The sequence below is a fragment of the Salvia splendens genome, chromosome 20 (assembly GCF_004379255.2).
Source record: "Salvia splendens isolate huo1 chromosome 20, SspV2, whole genome shotgun sequence".
Taxonomy (NCBI): domain Eukaryota; kingdom Viridiplantae; phylum Streptophyta; class Magnoliopsida; order Lamiales; family Lamiaceae; genus Salvia; species Salvia splendens.
The window spans coordinates 21167966-21188842 of record NC_056051.1 but is presented as its reverse complement, the minus strand read 5'-3'; the positions used below and the strand labels follow the sequence as shown (position 1 = coordinate 21188842).

The 20877-nt window shown below is 37.1% G+C and overlaps 5 protein-coding genes across 5 annotated transcripts; 1 reads left to right on the top strand and 4 right to left on the bottom strand.

Annotated features, from left to right (window-relative positions):
* Positions 1-710: 710 nt before the first annotated feature.
* LOC121781203 (pentatricopeptide repeat-containing protein At2g20540) lies at positions 711-2659 on the bottom strand. Its single transcript, XM_042178916.1, has one exon. It carries the CDS (start codon positions 2358-2360, stop codon positions 744-746), a length of 1617 nt encoding a protein of 538 aa, XP_042034850.1. The 5' UTR covers positions 2361-2659; the 3' UTR covers positions 711-743.
* Positions 2660-2814: 155 nt separating this feature from the next.
* LOC121780806 (54S ribosomal protein L24, mitochondrial-like) lies at positions 2815-4401 on the bottom strand. Its single transcript, XM_042178437.1, has 2 exons — positions 4109-4401; positions 2815-3513 (listed from the first exon to the last, which is right to left on the bottom strand). Exons 1-2 carry the CDS (start codon positions 4306-4308, stop codon positions 3048-3050), a joined length of 666 nt encoding a protein of 221 aa, XP_042034371.1. The 5' UTR covers positions 4309-4401; the 3' UTR covers positions 2815-3047.
* A 999-nt stretch (positions 4402-5400) lies between these two features.
* On the bottom strand, positions 5401-10547 carry LOC121782577 (kelch domain-containing protein 4-like). Its single transcript, XM_042180472.1, has 20 exons — positions 10227-10547; positions 10006-10092; positions 9848-9916; positions 9544-9676; positions 9411-9457; positions 9256-9342; positions 9086-9147; positions 8809-8851; positions 8624-8704; positions 8299-8418; positions 7796-7901; positions 7326-7389; positions 7167-7209; positions 6860-7069; positions 6612-6773; positions 6371-6511; positions 6168-6290; positions 5980-6066; positions 5786-5854; positions 5401-5696 (listed from the first exon to the last, which is right to left on the bottom strand). The coding sequence occupies exons 1-20, from the start codon at positions 10356-10358 to the stop codon at positions 5589-5591; spliced, it is 1974 nt and encodes a 657-aa protein (XP_042036406.1). The 5' UTR covers positions 10359-10547; the 3' UTR covers positions 5401-5588.
* Positions 10548-14002: 3455 nt separating this feature from the next.
* On the top strand, positions 14003-15606 carry LOC121780929 (two-on-two hemoglobin-3). Its single transcript, XM_042178586.1, has 4 exons — positions 14003-14155; positions 14506-14636; positions 15104-15248; positions 15363-15606. Exons 1-4 carry the CDS (start codon positions 14019-14021, stop codon positions 15439-15441), a joined length of 492 nt encoding a protein of 163 aa, XP_042034520.1. The 5' UTR covers positions 14003-14018; the 3' UTR covers positions 15442-15606.
* Positions 15607-17769: 2163 nt separating this feature from the next.
* On the bottom strand, positions 17770-20877 carry LOC121782980 (coiled-coil domain-containing protein 25-like). Its single transcript, XM_042180994.1, has 6 exons — positions 20661-20877; positions 19832-19959; positions 19572-19675; positions 19377-19464; positions 19126-19187; positions 17770-18312 (listed from the first exon to the last, which is right to left on the bottom strand). The coding sequence occupies exons 1-6, from the start codon at positions 20771-20773 to the stop codon at positions 18160-18162; spliced, it is 648 nt and encodes a 215-aa protein (XP_042036928.1). The 5' UTR covers positions 20774-20877; the 3' UTR covers positions 17770-18159.

The window sequence follows — 20877 nt, the reverse complement described above, 5'->3', positions numbered from 1 at the left end:
AAATTTTATGACTAAATTAGATCGTATATAATTTATTAATTTTAAGGGATGAAGTATTAATATAAGGTTCGAAATTGAAAGAACCGACATCTTATTCCAACCAAGCCACGTCCTTTTCACGTTTGCCACGTAGGATAAGTTACGGTCGGGAAAATCTTATTCAATCCAGATTGAGAAATAGCAAACTAAATGAAAAAATTATAATATTTTATTACTATTTTTAAAGTTCTTGGAAAATAAGGCAATTGAATGTAAGTTCATAGATTTAGTAACCAATAAACCTATAAAAATATTATCTTAGGCTTATAGTATAAAAATGTATGTCAATCAGACCAACCTGCTCAGATTTGGGCTAACCTGCTCGAATTATCGGACTATTTGGGTGCAATTTTTTCCGGATTGCTATTTTTATTGCAACTTTGGATCAACTCTATATATGGTAGCGAGCAATTCAAATTGTGATTTTTTCTCGGACTATAAATTTTTAACCCTAAGATTCAAATTCCACTTATGAAATTGAAGTATTTTTCCCTTTTTGTCTTTTTTAAAAAAAACTAGCATTTGTCTAATTTCCAATTTGTTTTAGCTAATTTCAACGTATTCCCTGCCTTTGTTCCCCACTTAAAAAGAATTAATTTATAACTTCAACTTGTTGTGTACCTTAGCATTTTTGGTTCTATTCTTACAAACTAGTGCTATTAGACTGTATGTTGATTCAAACCTACACAAAACTGAGCTTTCCTTCATACATAATGATCTAACACAATCACATCATCCAACATCTCTTCCCTCTGATGCACAGCAACCACACCCAGCATCCGAAACACCTCCCCAGAGCATGCCTTCGTGTCATCCCCGGCCACGAACTCCTCCACCACGCTGTCGACCTCAATGAGGCTACACCCGGGCCTCCTCCCCCTCATCCCCTCCCCCCTCATCGCCTTCCTCAACCTCGAGACCTCCCCCCACTTCCCTAGATTCGCGTATATATTAGCAAGCAGCACCAGGTTCCCCGTGTCCCCCGGCTCCAGCTCCAAGAGGCGCTCCGCTGCAACCACAGCCGTCTCAAGATGATCGCGGTGGCCCCTGCACGAGCTCAGCAGCGAGCCCCATATCGCTGATCCCGGCCTCATCCTCATCCCCCTGATGAGCTCCAAGGCCTGATCGACGTGCCCTGTCCGTCCCAACAGATCCACCATGCACCCGTAGTGCTCCACCCCGGGCTTCACGCCGTAACCACTATCCATTGAATGGAAATACCTCAGCCCATCCTCCAATAAACCTGCGTGGCTGCAAGCAGATAACAAGCCTATGAATGTGATCTCATTAGGCTTCACTTCTGCCTTCTGCATCTCCTCAAACAACTCAATAGCTTCGCGAGCCCTCCCGTGATTCGCCAAACCACCAATCATCGTGCTCCACGACACGACATCTGGTCTCTCCATCGCCCCAAACAGCTGCAGCGCGTGTCCCACACCTCCACATTTCGTGTACATCTCTATCAATGCATTGCACACGCGAGTACTAGCTAAAAACCCCCTTCTTTCCGCATAGAAATGGATCCATCGCCCGAGCTCTAAAGCTCCCAGCTGCGCGCAGGCAGGCAACACAGCAACCAAGCTGACCCAATCCGGCTGCACCCCAGCGATCTGCATTTCCCTAAACACATCCAACGCCTCCTCAAAACACCCGTTTTTCGTGTACCCTGATATCATCACAGTCCAAGAGACAATATTCTTGCACTGCATCGCATCAAACATGGCTCGAGCCTTCCTAACTTGGCCCAGCCTCATGTGGCCCGAGACGAGGCTGTTCCACGAAACCACATCTCTATCAGACATTTCGTCGAACACCTTGTGCGCCTCCCCCATTGCATCACACTTGACATACATATCCAAGAAAGAATTTTTAACCATACTGTCATCAATCAGCCCAAATTTGCAGACGTGCCCATGAATCTGCTTCCCCAAACAAGCATCCGACATCCCTCCAATCGACCTAATTACAAATGGGTATGTGAATCTATCGGGAAGAATTTCAAAGCAGCTCAACATCGACTTGTACAAGGTGATGGTTGATAGATACATTTGGTTGCGGGTATAGGCTCTGATCATTGTGTTGTATACGAAGACATTTGGGTCTGCAACTCTTGTGAAGAGCAAATTTGCGTACTCAATCTCACCAGTTTGATCGCAAATCTCGAGCATTCTTGTGAGCAAGAAATTGCTTTGTAGCAATGAGAACTTCTCCATTTGGGCATGGATTCTCTTCAACAACTTTGTGTTGTTGCATTTTCTTAATATGGGGATGAATGTATCTTCCAATCTTCTAATTCTCGAAACCCCCAATTTTGCCGCCATTTTCTGATATGAAAAAATCCAACCTTTTTTTCTTCAATACTTGCTGCTGTTGCTTTCACCTCACATTTTGTATATCATGGAAGAATCTAACCTCCAAATCCAACGATTTTCGAAATTTGGTCGATGTGGGTTTGAAACTCAAATTCTAGAATTGAGAGAAACTAATGGGAATTGAGATTTGCCGGCGTGGGCTGCCGGATTCACGTCGAATCGCCGGCGAGCTCGGTGACGGCGTGGTTGTTGAACCAGCGGGATTGGGAGGTTTCACTTTGATAAAGGATAGATGTGGACTGTGGAGAGAGTCGAGAGATATGATGATAGATAGAATCAGAGGAGAGAGACAGCAACTCACTCAGACTTGTTCACAGTATTGTAGAAGTTATTACACTTTTTTACTCTTTATCATACAACTAGTTCATGTTCTTGACACTCGAGTTGAAATAAATATGCAAAGTACAAAAAAAAACACAAGTCTCTTACTGAAAATACCACAAAATCTTTTTGCTTGTCAGTCATCAACTATTTTGGATGTAGAATTCCAACATACATCCCAAAAAGTGGAGAACTTACGTAGTCACTATAATAAGCCAACAGAACTGGTCATTCTTGCCGAGATGCAGTGGGGCATATCCAGTGGAAATGCCAGAAGACGAGTCGAAGACTGCCACGTGCAGAAGCGATGCATCTCTAAGCATTGGCGACCAGTGGTTCATGGAAGTCGGTATGAGAGCTCCCATCTTCATTTTTTGACGTCGCAGGTTTACTGACTTCCCCCGCATCTGTTCCATCCTTGGTTGGCTCTTGCTTGGAGGCCGAGCCATACATTTTTCTCCTGGCGTCCCTACGTCCAGCCTTCTGTTCTAATCTCAGTTCGTTGAATTTTTCTTCGAAGTTGGCCTCGTCCTCGGGTGCAAAGAAGACGACCTGCTTGCCTCCAAGGTCTTGATACATCTTCTCAATCTTAACCTTCCAGAAAAGACCCATTTCTGTGTCCATCTTGTGGTGTGGTGTCTTGAGCAAGTACTCGTCGATTCCGCCTGCCTTGTCTATGCAGCGCAGCGCATGAGTAGTCACCTTGACGCGGATTTGACGGTCAAGAATGTAGCTGAAGAGCCGCTTCTCTTGCACATTGGGCTTCCAACACCTCTTCGTCCTAGAATAATTGCCAAGTCAAGAAAGTCAAGAATGAGAATATATAAGAATTTCAGAAGTATGCAGCGTAGAGCCAATGGCAAGATCGCTTAAAAGCATCGAAGAACCGAAGAACCCGAAAGTTAAAAAATGATCAAGCCAATTGAAGTTACCAAACATCAGACATTTTCTCAACAAGACCAAGCTAAAATTTCCATCAATTTACATCTTTGAACTATCAAAGTCATAAATACAGAGAAATACAGTTTCTGCAGTTCTTCACCAACAATAATTAGTATAACTCCACCACACCAGTTTCAAATCGAATTAAAGAAGATGATCGTTTCAAATCGAATTAATCAAGATGATCGGCTAGAACTTAAAGGATCTACACTTAGCCAAACCTCTTACTAGTAAGCTCTCCAATTATGAATCCTTACAATACTAAATCAACAGCCTCATAAAATCAAACACTAAGCAACTCAATTCATACAAAGTTATACGATCACAGGTCAGATAAAAACACACATAAATTAGCAATTATTCCTTCCTTCGATGAATTGCAATGAAACCGAAAATGCGCAAAAATAATGACATATGCACGTAAACATACAGACTTGTTGCCTCCGTCTTCACTGACACGATTGCCGAATTGGATATGGCGGCCGGCGAAAAGGCCGCGGTTGGCACGGCCCATGACGATTTTGCGATCCGGCACCCATTTTTTCAACTGATCTTTCACTCCCGGAGCTAGATTCTGTTCACCTCCGATTTTCTTCACAAGTTTCTTCATCATCCCTCTGGACCTAAACGCCATTGTCTCGAATTTGTTTCTTCGCCGGAAACGTTAACTGAGAATAAGATTGGGGGTTTTAGCTAGGGTTCTAATTTGCTGAACCCAACACAAGTACGCAACGAAATACTCGAAAATAAATCCATTGTTTTTTTTTTTTGTAAATTTATTACTTTTCAATAAATTAAAATTCCGAAAAAATTAGTACTACTATTTTATTTTAAAATAGTAGATACAGTCGTATTATCTCATTTGAAGGTATATTTTAAAATTTGAAATATTATTATCTCTATTAAATTTTTTCTTCTATTTTATTTTTTTCAATTTGATACTATTTTAAAAATTTTGTGTCTCAAAAAGAATTCTACAGGGTGCTCACCATAGTTGTAGTACTAGATAGTATAACATGATAGTACTAAACTTTTATTGAATTTGGAGATAGTGGCATTTTGTTCCTAAGTTTTTTTAAAAAATATACCCCCATAAGGAACATTCAGAGATTAATTATAATTTTAATTGTGTTTTATCAACTAAATTTTATTAAGTACTTTTATTTTATTAAGTTACTATTATGAACTTATCAACGAAGTAAAATTTAATAATTTCAATTTATTGAGTTATTATTGACCTTAAGTAGAACACCATTTCATTTTTTTGGGGGTGGATTTAGAAACAAAAGCTGAGTTGTTTAATTGCATTCATTTTATATTACTATGGATGAACATTCGATTTTTGGCTTGTTTTTTTAATCAAATCAAATCAAATTGAAAAATTTTAAAAATGAAAAATAAAAGCGAACCGAATCAAAATATTCCAAAAAATAAAATCCAAGCTGGAAAACTAAAATGGAATAAATATATCCAAATAACTTTAGGAAGTCTAGGTTGGATTCTTCAAATTGTTACTATAATAACTTTACACAATATCTTTATCCGCTAACAAATACAAACAACATTAAAATAAAACTCCTTTTTACTCTCAATACAAATAACACTAGATTTCTTAAAATTTATTTCCAAAGATTTGTTCACCACAGATAATTCTATTCTCCGATATAATAAAATTCCAGTTTCATAACTCAAGTTTAATTTGGCTTTCCTAAATACTGGAGTACTATTTTAGCAAAATTAACAAATCAATTTCTCATAACTCTTTATGTTCCTGAAAAATGTGATCCCATATGTCGTAGACTAAAAAAGTAAACAAAAATTCAAACCAGAAAGGAAAGGATTTAATTTCATAACAAACACTATTTAGAATTTGCTCAAAATGTGAAAATTTTTTCAGCTAAGCAAATTTCCTCTTCACCTGCCGGCCGAAAGCATGCCTTTCTTGGCGCCCTTCTTCCTCGAGCCACTAGACTCCGGTGCCTCTGCCTCTTCCACCTTCTGCTCCGCCTCCAAGATTGCCAACTGCAGAAACGTGTCCATGACGAAAGAGTGAACGTTAGCACGCGCTGATTCTTGAAATCAACGGGTGAAAGCAGAGGAAACAATGTTACCTCATCGAGTATCGGTTTCAGTTCCTTGTACCTCATCTTAGCAAGATCAAATCCATCTTTACGGAGTTCCTACAACACCAAAAGACCTTAATCCAACAACACAAACGGAATGCAAACATAAAATTTTCCTGTCGTAATATGTAAAATGCATTCTGGACCATTGATCTTTGTACGATCTATACGCTAAGACTCACCTTTCCCGTGTGCTGTGTATGCTCATAAGCAGCCATTTGCCAGTACATATCCGTACGTTTGTAGAAGTCCTTGAGAGATTCCCCAGGCTTTACGAATAAAGTTCAAGAACGAAATCAATTTAGAAACATACATGCAAGATTTGGTGACATAATGAAGTTGTCGATATGGAACGGGTTGCAGCAAGTACCGTTGGCGTTCTCTGTGAATCAGAAAGGCCGAGGGTGACTCTGATCTGTTCAATCTTGATCCGTCTCTCCTTCCTCCGGAGGGTTTTTCCTTCTCCCTTTATTATAGCAACGGCATCCCCCATCTGTAGCACGTTTTCATCTATGTAAAATCTAGAAGTGAAAATAGCATATTTTTCAGTGCCCTATTGACATGAGAAAATACCTCCACGTCTCCATCCGCATCATCAGATTTGTCGCTGTCATCTTCACTGCCAGAGTCTTCTTCGTCTTCACTATCATCTTCATCTTCGTCTTCATCCTGTTCTTCATCATCTGATACTTCAATCCATTCTGATTCAGACGCCTGTCCAAAACGGATACAGAAGGACTTCAGTACAATGGCTCCGAACACGATACAGAACCCAGAAACGTAAATAGATAGCATGAGCAAGATAGACACGAACCGGAATGATGCACTTCCACTCATCCAGTTTACTAAGGTTGAGTGCATACATATCATCAAGAGTAATCTCTTGATCCTTGATTTCCATCATGCCACCATACAAATATAACATATCTTTTCCAACGACCATACATGAATTGATCCGTCCACAAGGTTTCACTATCTGCAAACGAGAGTTAAATAGTTCAATAGACAATTCATCAAACACAAACGAAAGGAAAAGGAGGACAGAGGCTTATAGTAATAAACCTCTGGTAAATCAGATTCTTGCACCGCGAATTTCTTGCTAGATCCAGATACTTCTTTGTCATCAACAACTGTTACTTTTTTATGCAAACTAGCAGATATATTTTTTACGTCAACATCCATGTCAGCATCATCATCGGAATTTTCATCTTCGTCAAGGGATGATATATTTTGCCTTTCTGCCACTTTCATCTCGTCAGAATCCTTCTTTAACTGTAGAGACAAGAACCAAGGGAGGAGTCAGGCATGTGGATACGTCGAGACGGCCAAAAGAAGAGCTGGAACTCAGGAACTATCCCAACAAGAATACCTTATGTTTCGTTGCCTTCTCCTTCCGCAGCTCCAACGGATACCTTTTTCAGACACAGAACAAATCATTATCAGTTCAGCATCCTCAGCAAAGTAAAGGGATGACATAATGCGCGAGAAATAATTATTATAACTAAATTTATTAGCAAGCAGAACATACCAGCGATGGTTGTCAAGTTGGAAACCATAAATCTCATTCAAGAACAAGCTCATCATTACGTCACCTGTCAGAAACGCGAGCCAGATTTATAAGCTGAAATGACTCAAAGAGGAAAAAGTCCTAGTAGTACTATTTAAAGTTCTTCATTCAGCAAAAGAGAAAAAGGAAGATTAAGTACTAAAAAGAGAAAAATAAAAACTAAACCTCAAAAATTAAAGGTTGCAGTTTTACTGTTTGTTCACTTCATCTAATCTATGAGGACATACATGTACTGTAGAATGCAGATTATACTTTGAAATCTAGCTGCAGCCATAAAACGTGATTGAACCTAATTCGTACCCCAATTGTAAATCTAAAGTATCGTAACTACTTCATGGGAAAAATCAGTTTCAAATATTATTCTTTTGTTGCTGAAAGCAAAGGATCTAAATCAGCTATAGACTATAAGAAAAGAAATTTATAATATCGACCTTCCATTTCCATATCAACCACTCCTCCAAAGAACAGTGCCCTCTTCTTATGGACAGCCATAGAGAAACCAGCACGAGGTCCAGGAGGCATCCCAGTCTTCTTGACCTTTTACATGAGACATAAAAGAAAGTATTAACAAACTGTAGATAAAAAGAACTTCATAAAACATATAGTCATTGATTGATCTATTTTTAACTTTATCTTTCTGCTTCAAAGCACATATTTTAGGTTCTGCCTCTATGAAATTGAGAACATATCACAAAATAGGTCACATAGAACTCATCCGTATCAAAGATTAACTGAAAAGGAGCTTTCTTTAAAAGATAGTAAGTAGTACTATTTTTTTCAAAGTGCAAAATATGTATTATTAACAGAAAAGGAGTATCTAAGAGAAACAAAGCATCCAGTATTAACATGCAACAGCAATGAAAGTCATTCTGTAACTGCGAATCATATTTATTTCGCAAAGAAAGTGAATAAGCAGCTAAGGAAACATAGATACCTTATTCCATTCCCAGGTTTTAGGATCAAGGCACCACATATCTGAATGAACATTTCCCTTTTCTGAGACTTTTTTGTCTGATGATGAAACCTCTTTTGAGTAGCCGCCATATAAATAAATCTGGGACAAACAGTCAATTATAAGAATGTTAGAAAATAGTAATATATTATAACCTCAAACAATTGAGTTCAAACAACATGATATAAAACAACTAGGATACTATCTCTACAACCAACAATTTTGACATGTATTATGGAGTATTTAATGTAGACAGAGAGAGTTCCCTTTAAGCTAATATATTATTAAATCGACATGCATCACTCACCTCATCTTGGTAAACAACAAACTGGAATCCACTTCGAGCACTAGGCCACAAGGATCCTGGTCTAGGTTTTATCTCTTGCCACTACAATCAAAGTAATAATTGCCTAAGTTAACAATCTTATATTTAACAAGCACCAGAGAACATATGCTGAAAAGGTTGAATTACAAAGATAACTGATACAATACCTTATACTGATCCAGATCAAATACATGTAGATCATTGTAGTATCTGCAGTAGGGTAAATATTTTACAGATAGATGAGAAAATATTAAGGAATATGATTGGGAAGAATTTAAAGCAAATACACGCTCAAATACACATAAATCGAGTTCACTATGCAAGCAATACCGCTCATAATTGTTTGATACAACTTTCATGCTGACATAAATCGAGTAGTCCATATTGAAGTGATAATGTTGTAAAACAAGTATTACAGGAGCACAGAAAGAACAAAAAACTTACCTCACTTCTCTAAGAGTATCATAAAATCCTCCAAAAATTATGATTTTGTGCTTGTACAGTACCTGCAAAAGAATGAGAACGCGAATTCATTATGACATTTCAATTCTCAATTTCTCATAACTAAAATTCCCCAAAGTTAATGCATGACAAATCAGAAAACGCCAGCTTACCATTCGGTGACCTGATCGTGGACTAGGGCAACCTTTATAGTTCAGTTGCTCCCATTGATTTGTTTTCAAGTCCAGCACCCAAAAATCCTATAAGCACATTTCAGAATCAAAATTCCATACTTACAAAAGCTTCATTAATCACCAGCAATCTATACCTTGTAGTGATGAAAACGCTCTTGATTTGGAGATGTAAATTCACCACCTGATTGCATCATTCATTCAGAAAACAAGATCAATGTCGTTTATCTATAAATAAATGATATAATTACTCTTGAAGTCCCGTTATACCATAAATATATAGAGAGTTCTTCCATGCAACTGCCTGATGAGCACTTCGAGGGGGCGGGCTATTGGGGCTCGAAATTAACTTCCATTCTTGCTTTTCCACATCAAACCGGTAAAGATCACCATAAACGAATGTCTGCATAAACAATAATCACCTCAGACTCATTACTTGCAATAAAACAGAGGGATCTTGCTTTTCAACTGGGTCAATTCTCCAAATACTAAAGTTCAGAACTTGACTTAGGCTTCAGACTCAATTGGGTCAATTCTCCAATTTCTACTGATATATAACAAGAAAGAAAGAAACCTTGTTTCCGTTGTAAAATTCACCACCATAAAGCACGAGTTCGGTCTCTTTCAAGGGATTAACAGTTAGCTGCACGTGCAAAAATAATTCAAAAATCAGCTTCCAATCCCATTACAAATTAAGCTCCACAATTTTGCACAATATGAAAGAACTTGTACCGAACAATTTGATCTTGGAGATGGTGCTGGGACATTATCTTCAACATGGACTTCCTTCTTTTTGGCTTCCTCTTTTTGTATACTCAACTGCACAAATTCGAAGAAGTCATTCCACATTCAGCACAATCAATCCAAATGGAATTGTATGAAATCAATAAATAATCAAGAGGAAAGAATGGTTTTTTGGGATTGATATATGAAGGAGAATGTAGGGTATATACCAAAATAGCATCGATGTCATCTTCGGGAGATACTTTTTTGGACTCACGTCGCGCCTTTTTGACCTCGGCTTTTGCAGTTTTCTTTTCCGTCTTCTCTTTTCCTTTGCCGGGTTTCTTCGTTTTCTTTCCCATTCTTCTCTGCTTCAGCTGCTGGCGCTAGTTGCTTCTTCTTCTTCTTCTTCTTCTTCTTCTTCTTCTTCTTCTTCTCTCACTCTTAATTGGGAGTGCACCGTCTCTTCTTTTTGGCTATTTATTTCGCGGCGGAACTTTAGCTTTAGGGGTTCAATTTTGTATTCTTGATTTTGGTCTGTGCTCTGCTTCTTGTTTCATACATACAGTATATTTTCCAGTGTACATATTTTTCACCATTATATGCAAAGGCAGATATTTTTCTTATTTTAAATTTTAATTAAAATTTAAAATTAAAAATAATTTTTAAAAAAAATAATAATTTATTAAAACATCCAAAATTACATAATTCAAATAAAAAATTAGTGAGGATGTGTGACCCTATTTCTTTAACAAGAATAAGAATTAAACAAAAATAAATATTTTCTTTCATTAAAACCTAGCATTAAAGAGCAGCTGGATATTAAAAACTTTTTATTTAACTTTGATTTTTTTTATAAAAAGAAAAGAAAGAAAAGGAAATAGATGTACATTGTTCTTCCATTGGACGATACAACACGTGCTCAATGTGTGCGCACGACCTGTGCGCACGACCTTGTAAGGTCGTGCTCTAGTATTGAGCATTCATGCTTGCAATATTGAGCACAATACTATACTTTCTAAAAATGTGTAACTTTCTTTATTGAGTCATTTTCTCATTTATACGACATATTTTTTTCTCCGCCGGTAACACTTCTGCTAAATATTTATTTGAATTAAGAATTTATTTGAAGGAATTTAAAGAGCATCAGATATCAATATTATATTAATAAAACACGTTAAATCATTTAAATTTATATTTCTAATTTTCTTATCAGTTAAATTTGATCAACAGGCTAACACTACATTATTATGTGTTATAATTATATTAAAATTACATATCTCCCCTTAGGGCATCAGCAGTGGGGCGTCCTAAGGCGCGCCGCGCCCTATGGCGCGCCACGTCATCAGTTTTATCCTCCTACCTCCCCACCTGCTATGGCGCCTCATCATCATTTTTTTAATATTTACAAAATCCATACGAATTTAAAAAAACTTAATAAATTAAAATATGAATTTCAAAAACCTCATTTCATTTAATAAAAATTAATACATTACAATGCGAATTAAAAAAAACGCAAACTCAGCGACGGCGGTTACGAGCCCACACTTCTTCAATCATGTCGCTCATGAGCTGCGCATGATCCTGTTGGTTGCGCATTGAGGCATGTCTAGATAGAACCTCATTGAAGCCTAACGGTAACCCTCTATCGGGTGTCTCGGTCGACGTGCCGGACGAGGTAGATGCACAGTCATCTTCATTCCAATCGGTGATGTTTCCGCCTTCATTCTCGACTATCATGTTGTGCATGATTATGCACGCATATATGACATCGGCGATGACTTCCTTGTACCAGGAACGAGCCGGCCCTTTCACAATTGCCCACCGTGATTGGTGTCGTCGCCGAGATTCATTTTAGTTGGATGTTGAGAGAGAATATGTAAAGAGATAATTGATATGTTCGTATGTACAAATGAATGAGAAACTATATTTAAATAGAAAAACGCGTGCCATCGTCCGCGTAGGCCGCAATGGGGCGGACGATGGACATCGTCCGCGCTATACTCCGCGCCCTTAGTATAGGGCGCGACGATCGTCCGCGGCCTATGTCACGCACCCGCAATGGGGCGGACGATGACGGGTGCGGACGATGCGCGCCATCGGGCGTGCCACTGTCCGCCCCATTGTGGATGGCCTCATAGTATTGATAACCACACCAACCAACTGATATAATAATACTCCTACTACATAGCAGGTCTTTGTTATACAAAAAGCATTGTATTTTTAAACAAATAAAGTATTAAAATACATCAGATATATTATACTCCCTGCGAGCATGTGTTACATTTATATAATTATATTTATATTAAAATTACATATTCCACCTTATATTGTACAAACAAATATACTATCATTGAAATATTTTATGTACTAGTATAAACTTTTTTGGCAAAATATTTCTTATCTATGAAACAGGTTTTTATTAAGAAAGAAACCCAGGCCTTCTACTGAATGGGCATAATTGCACATTGCACACACATGGGTTTATTTTGATATTTGATTTTGGGCCAAGTTTATGTAATTATGACTATGGGAAAATTGGAAACTCTTTATATTGAATTTTTTTCACAATTATATTCGACGCATTTGAAATTGTAAATTATACACTGCAATTTTTTCCTTATCACTAAAAGTTGTATAGCATATAAAATATCGCAGCATCATTTCCAATCGCTACAATTATCAATCGATGAAATTGAGACAAGGATGTAAATCCACATAATCTTTGAAAACTAGCAATCCAATATTAATTTCACATCAAAATTCACCTATATATCACTTAAATTTTTCGATCGACATTTGATACTAGTTTGTTTGCATGAGTTTTAAGTTTAAGTTATTGAGTAAGATTGAACTTTTTTAATTAATTACAGTTCACTTCTTGTACTTACATAAATACTATGATTCAAACTCTCAATTTATTGATTGAAAGAAAAACATTATAGTAAAATAAACTCAATAATTTGTAGTACTATATCTACTATTAAACCAAAAAAAATGATAAAATAAGAGAAAAGAATATTCTAGAAAATATGTCTTCATGATGTGTTACAACGAATTTGGATGCATTTTCATATTTATGGCGAAAAGAATTCAAAGTTACAACACAATTGCCTCATTATGTCCTCACCAATCAAAATGACAAACTGAATACGTTATCAAGAAAGATACACGAGAAATATGTTTCGGAATCCACAGATGGTCATTGTAATTCATCGGATAAATACAAAAAAAATGGTAATATTATCATTTTTAAAAAATCAAAAAGTGGCATTACTTAAGGTCTTGTAATTCATAGTATATTTTTTGATCCAGCAAATAACCCGATATTTCAGAAGATATATGATCATCTGCAATATAATTTTATTATGCGATTATTAGATTTACATGATTGTTCACTTCCAAAAACAAATTAATTCTAAATTTATAATTACAACATACATATTTTTCTTAATAAATTCTATTTTGACATGCGTCATGCCCACATTCTTGCATCACATCACATGCATGATCAATGCCACAAAAATAAAAAATTACTTGGATCAATATACCACTTAGATTACAAAAATAAAATATAAGCATTTGTTTATGACATTTAACGAAAACCATATTTTACTATTCACAAAAAGAAATGATAAATTTTCTTTGGGTCGTCAAAATTGAAATAGGTCTATAAAATTGGGCTCTGTAATTAGATTGAAGAATTTAATAACAAATTACCCATGATATACAAAGAAAATATCCTGTACACGTAACTCCATTAAAAAACAGTAAAAAGTTAAAAATAAAAAATCTGCCCCTTGTTTCAAATGAAACTAGTGGCTACACATTATCAAAACATTTTTTTAATACTAGTAATTTTAATTTATTTATGAGAAGAATATTAAATATTTATATAAAATTATGCGAGTGTCCCCACCACCACACTCTACAGCGTGCCGCCCACGCGATCTACACGTGCCCCTATAAATACCCAATTCATTTCCCTCTTCCAAATTTCCACAAATCAGAGAGAGGCAGAGATGCAGACACTGCAAGAAAAGGCGTCGGAGTGGAGCGGGGTATCCCAAAACGACGCGTTCGCCATTGACGACACCAATCTCTACGAGAAGCTCGGCCACCAGACATTCATCAACCTCTCCACCAATTTCTACAACAGGTAAAATTGACATCGCTATTTCAATTTTTCATTTGAATTTTACTCGATATCGCTGTTCGATCGTATTTCTCTCTAAATTCATTATTGAGAATGGGTTGAAGTTTGGATTTTTTGGATGAACTGAAGCTTCCACATGAGTTGTAAGGTTTTTTTAGGGTTTATTCATTAACGGCATAGGAGAAGTCAAAAAGAATGAAACCAAGTATTCCTTCTTATTTACGCTTTTTTAAAAAATAATCTATTTAAAAAATAGGGTTTTTTCATGGAAACTTGCTCTGCCCTAAGCCTCTAAGGCATTTGTTGATAAATGTAATATCTGGAGTATAATTTATGATGATGTTGGATGACAGAGTATATGATGATGAGGAAGAGTGGTTCCGATCAATTTTTGCAAATTCTAAGAAGGAAGATGCCATTCAAAATCAGTATGAATTCTTTATACAGAGAATGGGAGGGCCTCCACTGTTCAGCCAAAGAAGAGGTGACTGAAATCTGACTTCAATTATTATGCCATTTCTTGTTACTGTGATTTCAATCTTATAGTATGCTGAGATTTTCATCATCCCCTTTACTAACTTGTAGTTAGATATTGTGTGATTTTACTGTTGAGATGGAATTGATCTCTATTGGTATGTGAAAGTGTCTCCTCTTTTCAGTATCAGAAGATTCTTGCTTGAACCTTCTCTCTTGTTTTAGTACTATCTTTCTTGATGGAAAAATATAAACTTTCTCGATTATGGTCTTCAATGTGAGAACATGTGCTTTGAAACGTGATGATTCAAGTAATTGAAGTTAAACAATGACATAGCTGCTAAGCTTGAATGATCAGCTAGTTTCTTACTCATGAAAAGATAGGATTAATTCATTACTACTTTACAAGCTCATTGGCTTTCTGTGTTATTCTATTTGTTGTACCTAATTGTGTTTTGGCACTCATTCCTTGGACAGGCCATCCTGCTCTGATTGGTCGCCACCGGCCATTCCCAGTCACTCATCAAGCTGCTGAGAGGTGGCTGCACCACATGCAGGAGGCACTGGACACAACCAAGGATATTGATTCAGATTCCAAAACCAAAATGATGAACTTCTTTAGGTACCGTGTGTACAATAGCACAACTCTACAGCAAACTTATCTCCCAACTCACTTCGATTTCACGGGTCTTCTGTATTTTTGCACGATCATGATTCGATCTTTTTTTCCTGCTAGGCACACCGCATTCTTCCTTGTAGCTGGAGATGAGCTGAAGAACCCGAAACAGGCGATTCCATGCAAGCATGCAGCATAGAAGAACCTCCCATAATTTGCTCATTGATGAAGTCTCTCCCAACCAAAATTGGTGATATTTACCTATTATTACAGCTGACTGAATAACCAGATTGTATGATGAAGAACATGTATCCCTCAACTTTAATCAAGAAATGAATGTTCTTCATTTCCCCTGTTTCAAAAATCTTAATTTGACTGCTTATTCTCATTTTTATGCCTATTTCTTTGTCCAATATGACATCACTCCTTACTCCTTTTTGTCATCATGAATGAATTTTGACTGTAAATATTTGATATTTAGCTACACGGTTTCAAACCTTTCTGCATTAATGCAGCCAGAATTTTCAAAATTATATACCCTATAATCAATATCTTGAAGTTGATTTAGACTACATTGTATGACTCATCCTTCATCTTATCACATGCAAAAAAGCAAGCTGAATTCACAAGTTGAGCATTCATTCCTCAATATACAACTGATACAATAAGCTTCAAGAAAAAAAATCTCATGAGAGACAGAGCTAGGATATATATATTTATCCAGCCAAAGAGAAAATATGAGGAAACTAAAAATCTAAAAAAAACATGAAAACTAGGATTACATTACATACATTGAGATTTGGTGTGATTCATACATCAATTAACGTGGATCTCCTGAATTCATCTGGATCAAATCTTGAAGGATTGGCATATCTGGCTGAGAATGATTGGTAGAGATTGTCGATGTCGGGCTCGAAGGTGGCACTGGCAGATCCCTCGTCGAAGTTCTGCATATAGCTCTGCGGATCGTAGGTTTTCTGCTTTGCAAAGGGAAATTCTGAGCTTTTCTTCTTCCCTCTTTTGAGCTTTCGCCAAAGCATCAGGCATTTGTGATCACTCGATGATGATGAGTATGCGTTTTGCCCTAATTTCATGCTTTTGCTGCGTGAGCTTCTCCATTTGCTCATTGAAGGAGACATGGTTATAGAAGGTTGATGGATTAATCTTTTGAGTGAGAGAGAAAGATAGACAATGTGTGTGCATGGATATGTATGTGAGAGGTGAATATTTGGTTATTGACCAATATATAATTTTCCAACAAATTTACTAATTTAATGCAATTTTTTATATATTTTCACTATATTAAAGAATACAGACTAGTAGATGGAAAGAAACCGTGAGTTGCAAATTGAGAATTTATCATTATAAATCGCAATCGCGAAGACAAAGACACTCTCAGATATGCATCGCATAACAACACTCATTTCTATGAACATTGAATCCACCAACCTCCAAATATTCAAGAACAAACCAGAAGATAGAAGCCATTCCAAAAGACAAATGATATTGAATCTAAGGTCATCCACGTCTCTATCTCAATACCGTCTCATCCATTAACTATTCATGGGCCCCACTGCATTTTTTTCCACATCCATTAACTAAGAAACAACAGATACAATCCTCCATCTCTTAACCATTCATCCCATTTCATTTTTATTTTTATTTTTCAACAAATTCAATCAATATTTCACTGAAATATTAAATTAATACTAATAATTTCATAAATTAATTAAAAACCACGGAAATTAAATCATCAGGAAATACAAAACATACATAATTGAAATCCTAATATTATAATTTATTTTGAGTAACGAAATACATAGCAACGACTTGTGCAAACCCACGATGTTGGCTTCAGCGTTGTGAAGCATGTTCAGCCACGTAGATGGCGTTGAAATTGCGGCATTCCTTCCACACACCACTGATGGTGATTCCGAAGCATGTTCAACGTGCGTGGAGGATGTGAATGTGTAGTGTTTGTGTGGAAAAAATAATGGGGGAATTGAGTTATTTATAGATGAATGTGGAAAAAAAAAGAAAATTAAAAATACAAAAAAAAATCTGCAAAAAAAGGGGCAAAAAAAGGGTAATTTTTTTTTCAGATTAAAAAAAAAACAATTACAAATCTCCGAAAATCGACGCCCACTCGCAGAGCCGGCGAGTGGGCATCACGACCCATCCGCTGCTTGCCACGTGGCCGACGCGCCTGGCGAGCCAGCTCGCCAACATGCTCTTGGCGGAGGGATAGCCGAGGGGTACGGGACGAGACGGAGTGGCCACATCGCTGGCTCGATGCTGTCTCGGTCTCGTCTCGCTGCCGTCTCAGTCTCGTCTCGCTGCCGCTGCGGATGCTCTAACACCATCACAGGCCCGAAAAATCAACTCCGAAATCAACTCCCATACCCAGAAAATCCAGAGGTAGACTATAAAGCCACCAAACGAAACAGTGAAGATTGAACCTAAACCTCTCCAGTCACAAAGTAAGAGACGTCCCAGAAAAGCGAACACACCACAAACGATCAAAAACTGATCGAAGTAACATAAAAAATGCCATAGATCTTAAATAGCAATAAATTACACATACAAGCTGAGCAAGTTATATATTTCCTGCAACAAATTTAACCAAGAAAAAGGGCAACAACGTGTCATAATCCAAAACACAAGCTTTTCGTCATAATCAGAGCTTCAACAGATCGAATTGGGCAGTTCCCTCTATATAAATCTTTGCTCCCCACATATTATTACTACAATCAGGGAGCGCTTCAATATATCAAGATTTCATATCAATGTGTCTTAAGGCATATGACGCGTGGACTTTCTCTTTTGAACTTCATTGTGGTCCTCGGCCCTTGTGGCCAAAGAACTCATATACTCGACTAATGGCTGGATGTTGAGGGACTGTAGAAGCATCTTATGTTCACATGAAATCTTCCTCGAGTTCTTGAAGGGACTTGTTGGTAGATGCTATGTCCTTGTTAGATGTCATCTTCTCAGCTACCATCAAGTTTTTGTAGCTCCTTAATTCAGCCTGCCTGTCTTTCTCAAGTCTGTCCAACTCCTCCCGTCGCTTCTGCAAAACATATAATCACATATAAGCATAAGTAAGCCACAAAAGAGCTTTTCAAAGTGACAATCAGTGAATTAGTTAGTTTGTCATTGTGGCAATCGAAAAATCTGTACAATCCTACCAAAAAATTTACTTAAGAAAACTAACAAAATATAGGGAACTTAAACATCAGATATGGGAAAAGAACCTCAATAGAAATATCTCAACCAAATTACATTATAGCTTTTTCCTTCACTAAATTTTAACAAGGTGATAATCATTGCACTCGGTCACAGAAAAATAGTTGCAAGACATCTTAATTGTTACATGACCAGCAGGCACCATCAATCTACTTTCATGGTGCCATAGATAGCTAGTAGTAGCCAGGGAAGCTCTACTGAGGTGAGGCCCGTGATAGAGCAGAAAAAAATATTATATTTGTCCAGACAGTCAAGTAAGTACTAACAATATGAGCAGTGGATTTCTTTATGACTTAGTTTCTCAAACCTGGGGTAATATAATAGCTTGTTAAATCAACTAGTCCTAGAAAACTAAATACCCAGATGTTTTAGATACCAGGTCGTAGTTTGAGAGAAGTGAATTTCATACAGTTATGCCAACCACAATCACGGAACAAAGAAAAACTGGCCCCACACATATCCGTAAGGAAAATTGATACTGCAAACAGAGACAACTTCAGGTATCGTACCTCAAATATAGTTTTGTTAGAGACTTAAGAGTCAGTGGAAACATTTCAATATGCATCTGATTAGCAGTGGCTCACTTATATAATCATGAAAAACCCTTGTACCTATATCAAGAGGTAAAATAACTAACCTTTTCACGGAGCTGCTGCTTCCTTTCTGCTCTTTCTGCTGCATTTACGGCCTCCCGTTCAGCTAATCACACAAAAAGAATGGCAATCATTAGGAAATTGGAGGACATTTTACTCGCATACTACTTAGTTGTGTGCTTCAAGCCAAGAAAGGCATGCCAAAGAAAAAAATAATCATGTACAGAATAGCTCGACTCTCTTCTCTTATTGTCTAACATGAGGGTTTTTGCACAATAAACAACAAAATACGAACCTTTTAGATCAGGAGTTCTTTCCACTTTGGTCCGGTTTAATCGGTTGACTATCTCATTTATTCGCTTTTCGACTCTCACGGTACGAACCTGGGTAATTAGAAGAACACATTTACTTTTATCTCTGGTATCAGACTTCAAGCAGTAGGAAAATACCCCATATAGTTATCATAAAAGTCACACAGACTAATGCTCACCATTTTAGAATTATAAAAACCAACTTGCCCAACATCCATCGATGCAGTCTTCTTAAGATTTTGCCAAGGAGTGTAAACAATATCGACATTGTTTACTTTATTTCCTGCAATAACCATGATATTAGATCAGACAATAGAACCATATGCCAAACAAATCAAGGTTTTGCTTCAAACAAAAACACTCAGAAGTCTCAGCAAAATACACTTAAGTTCGCAAGCTACACTGAACAAAGTCGAGATGAAGAAAAACAAAATCTTACCTTGGATAGAATTTGCTTTGACTAGTTGAGCACAATCTTCTAACACACCTTCAGATATATCATCAATAGTTTGACCCTTGTGCAATCTCAGATACACGTGAGCTGAAGACATCTTATCCACGTGGAACCTGCATCAAATCATCCCTGTCAAGTAAGCTGCAGCAATTATTGAACAGCACAATAGGCCACATTTTAGAAGCATATTCGGCAGTCCTAGGGCGCTTGTTTAGGCAACCACCACAAATCCACAAGAGAAAAGGTTATCAAGGCTAAATCATCACAACATGTTTTAGCATCCATTATATTGAGCTAAAAATTTCATTCATTTTAACAAAATCAAAAGCAATTCTTCCATATATACATCTTTTGAATTGCAATATAGACCTAAGCTCCAAAACACATAAGAAAAGTCCAAGATTTGACCTTGCCCTAGAGTAATAACTTAATCAAATTATGATAGAACTACAGAAAATAGACCGAAACCTATACCTTTCGACCTACAACCTGATAAATTCAATCCCCTTCACCATACACAACCCTTAATCTAAACACATCACAGCTCTATCTGTTCTAATTCCACAGTCAACAACCTCTCAACTCGACTTCCACCTAAAATGAAAATGCATTTCCATGAAAATAAGCTTCCAAACAGAGCATAAACGCATCCTATCATATTACCAACAAAAATCTATCACCATTCTCCCGTATTCCTTGTGCATAGGCGCATCGGAAACCCCCTCCCGTCAAAGAACAACTCCAGGAAATGAACTCAAAAGTATTCCAACAATGAAGGTGTTATGATAAGAAAAGAAAAGGGGGAAAATGATACCAAATATCTTCAGGAAATCCGTATTTGATGAGCTCTTCGTTCTCATACTTGTCGAGGCCCATGAATATGGTGAAATCCCCAGCCTCAGGGCGAGCCTTGAAGTAGAAAACCATTTTTTCTGTGTCTTCCCCTTTCAATCACTAGGGTTTGAATTCTGATGAATTTGACGATGGAATTAGAATATGAAGCTTCGCGGTGATGAGTCTCTCATTTTCGC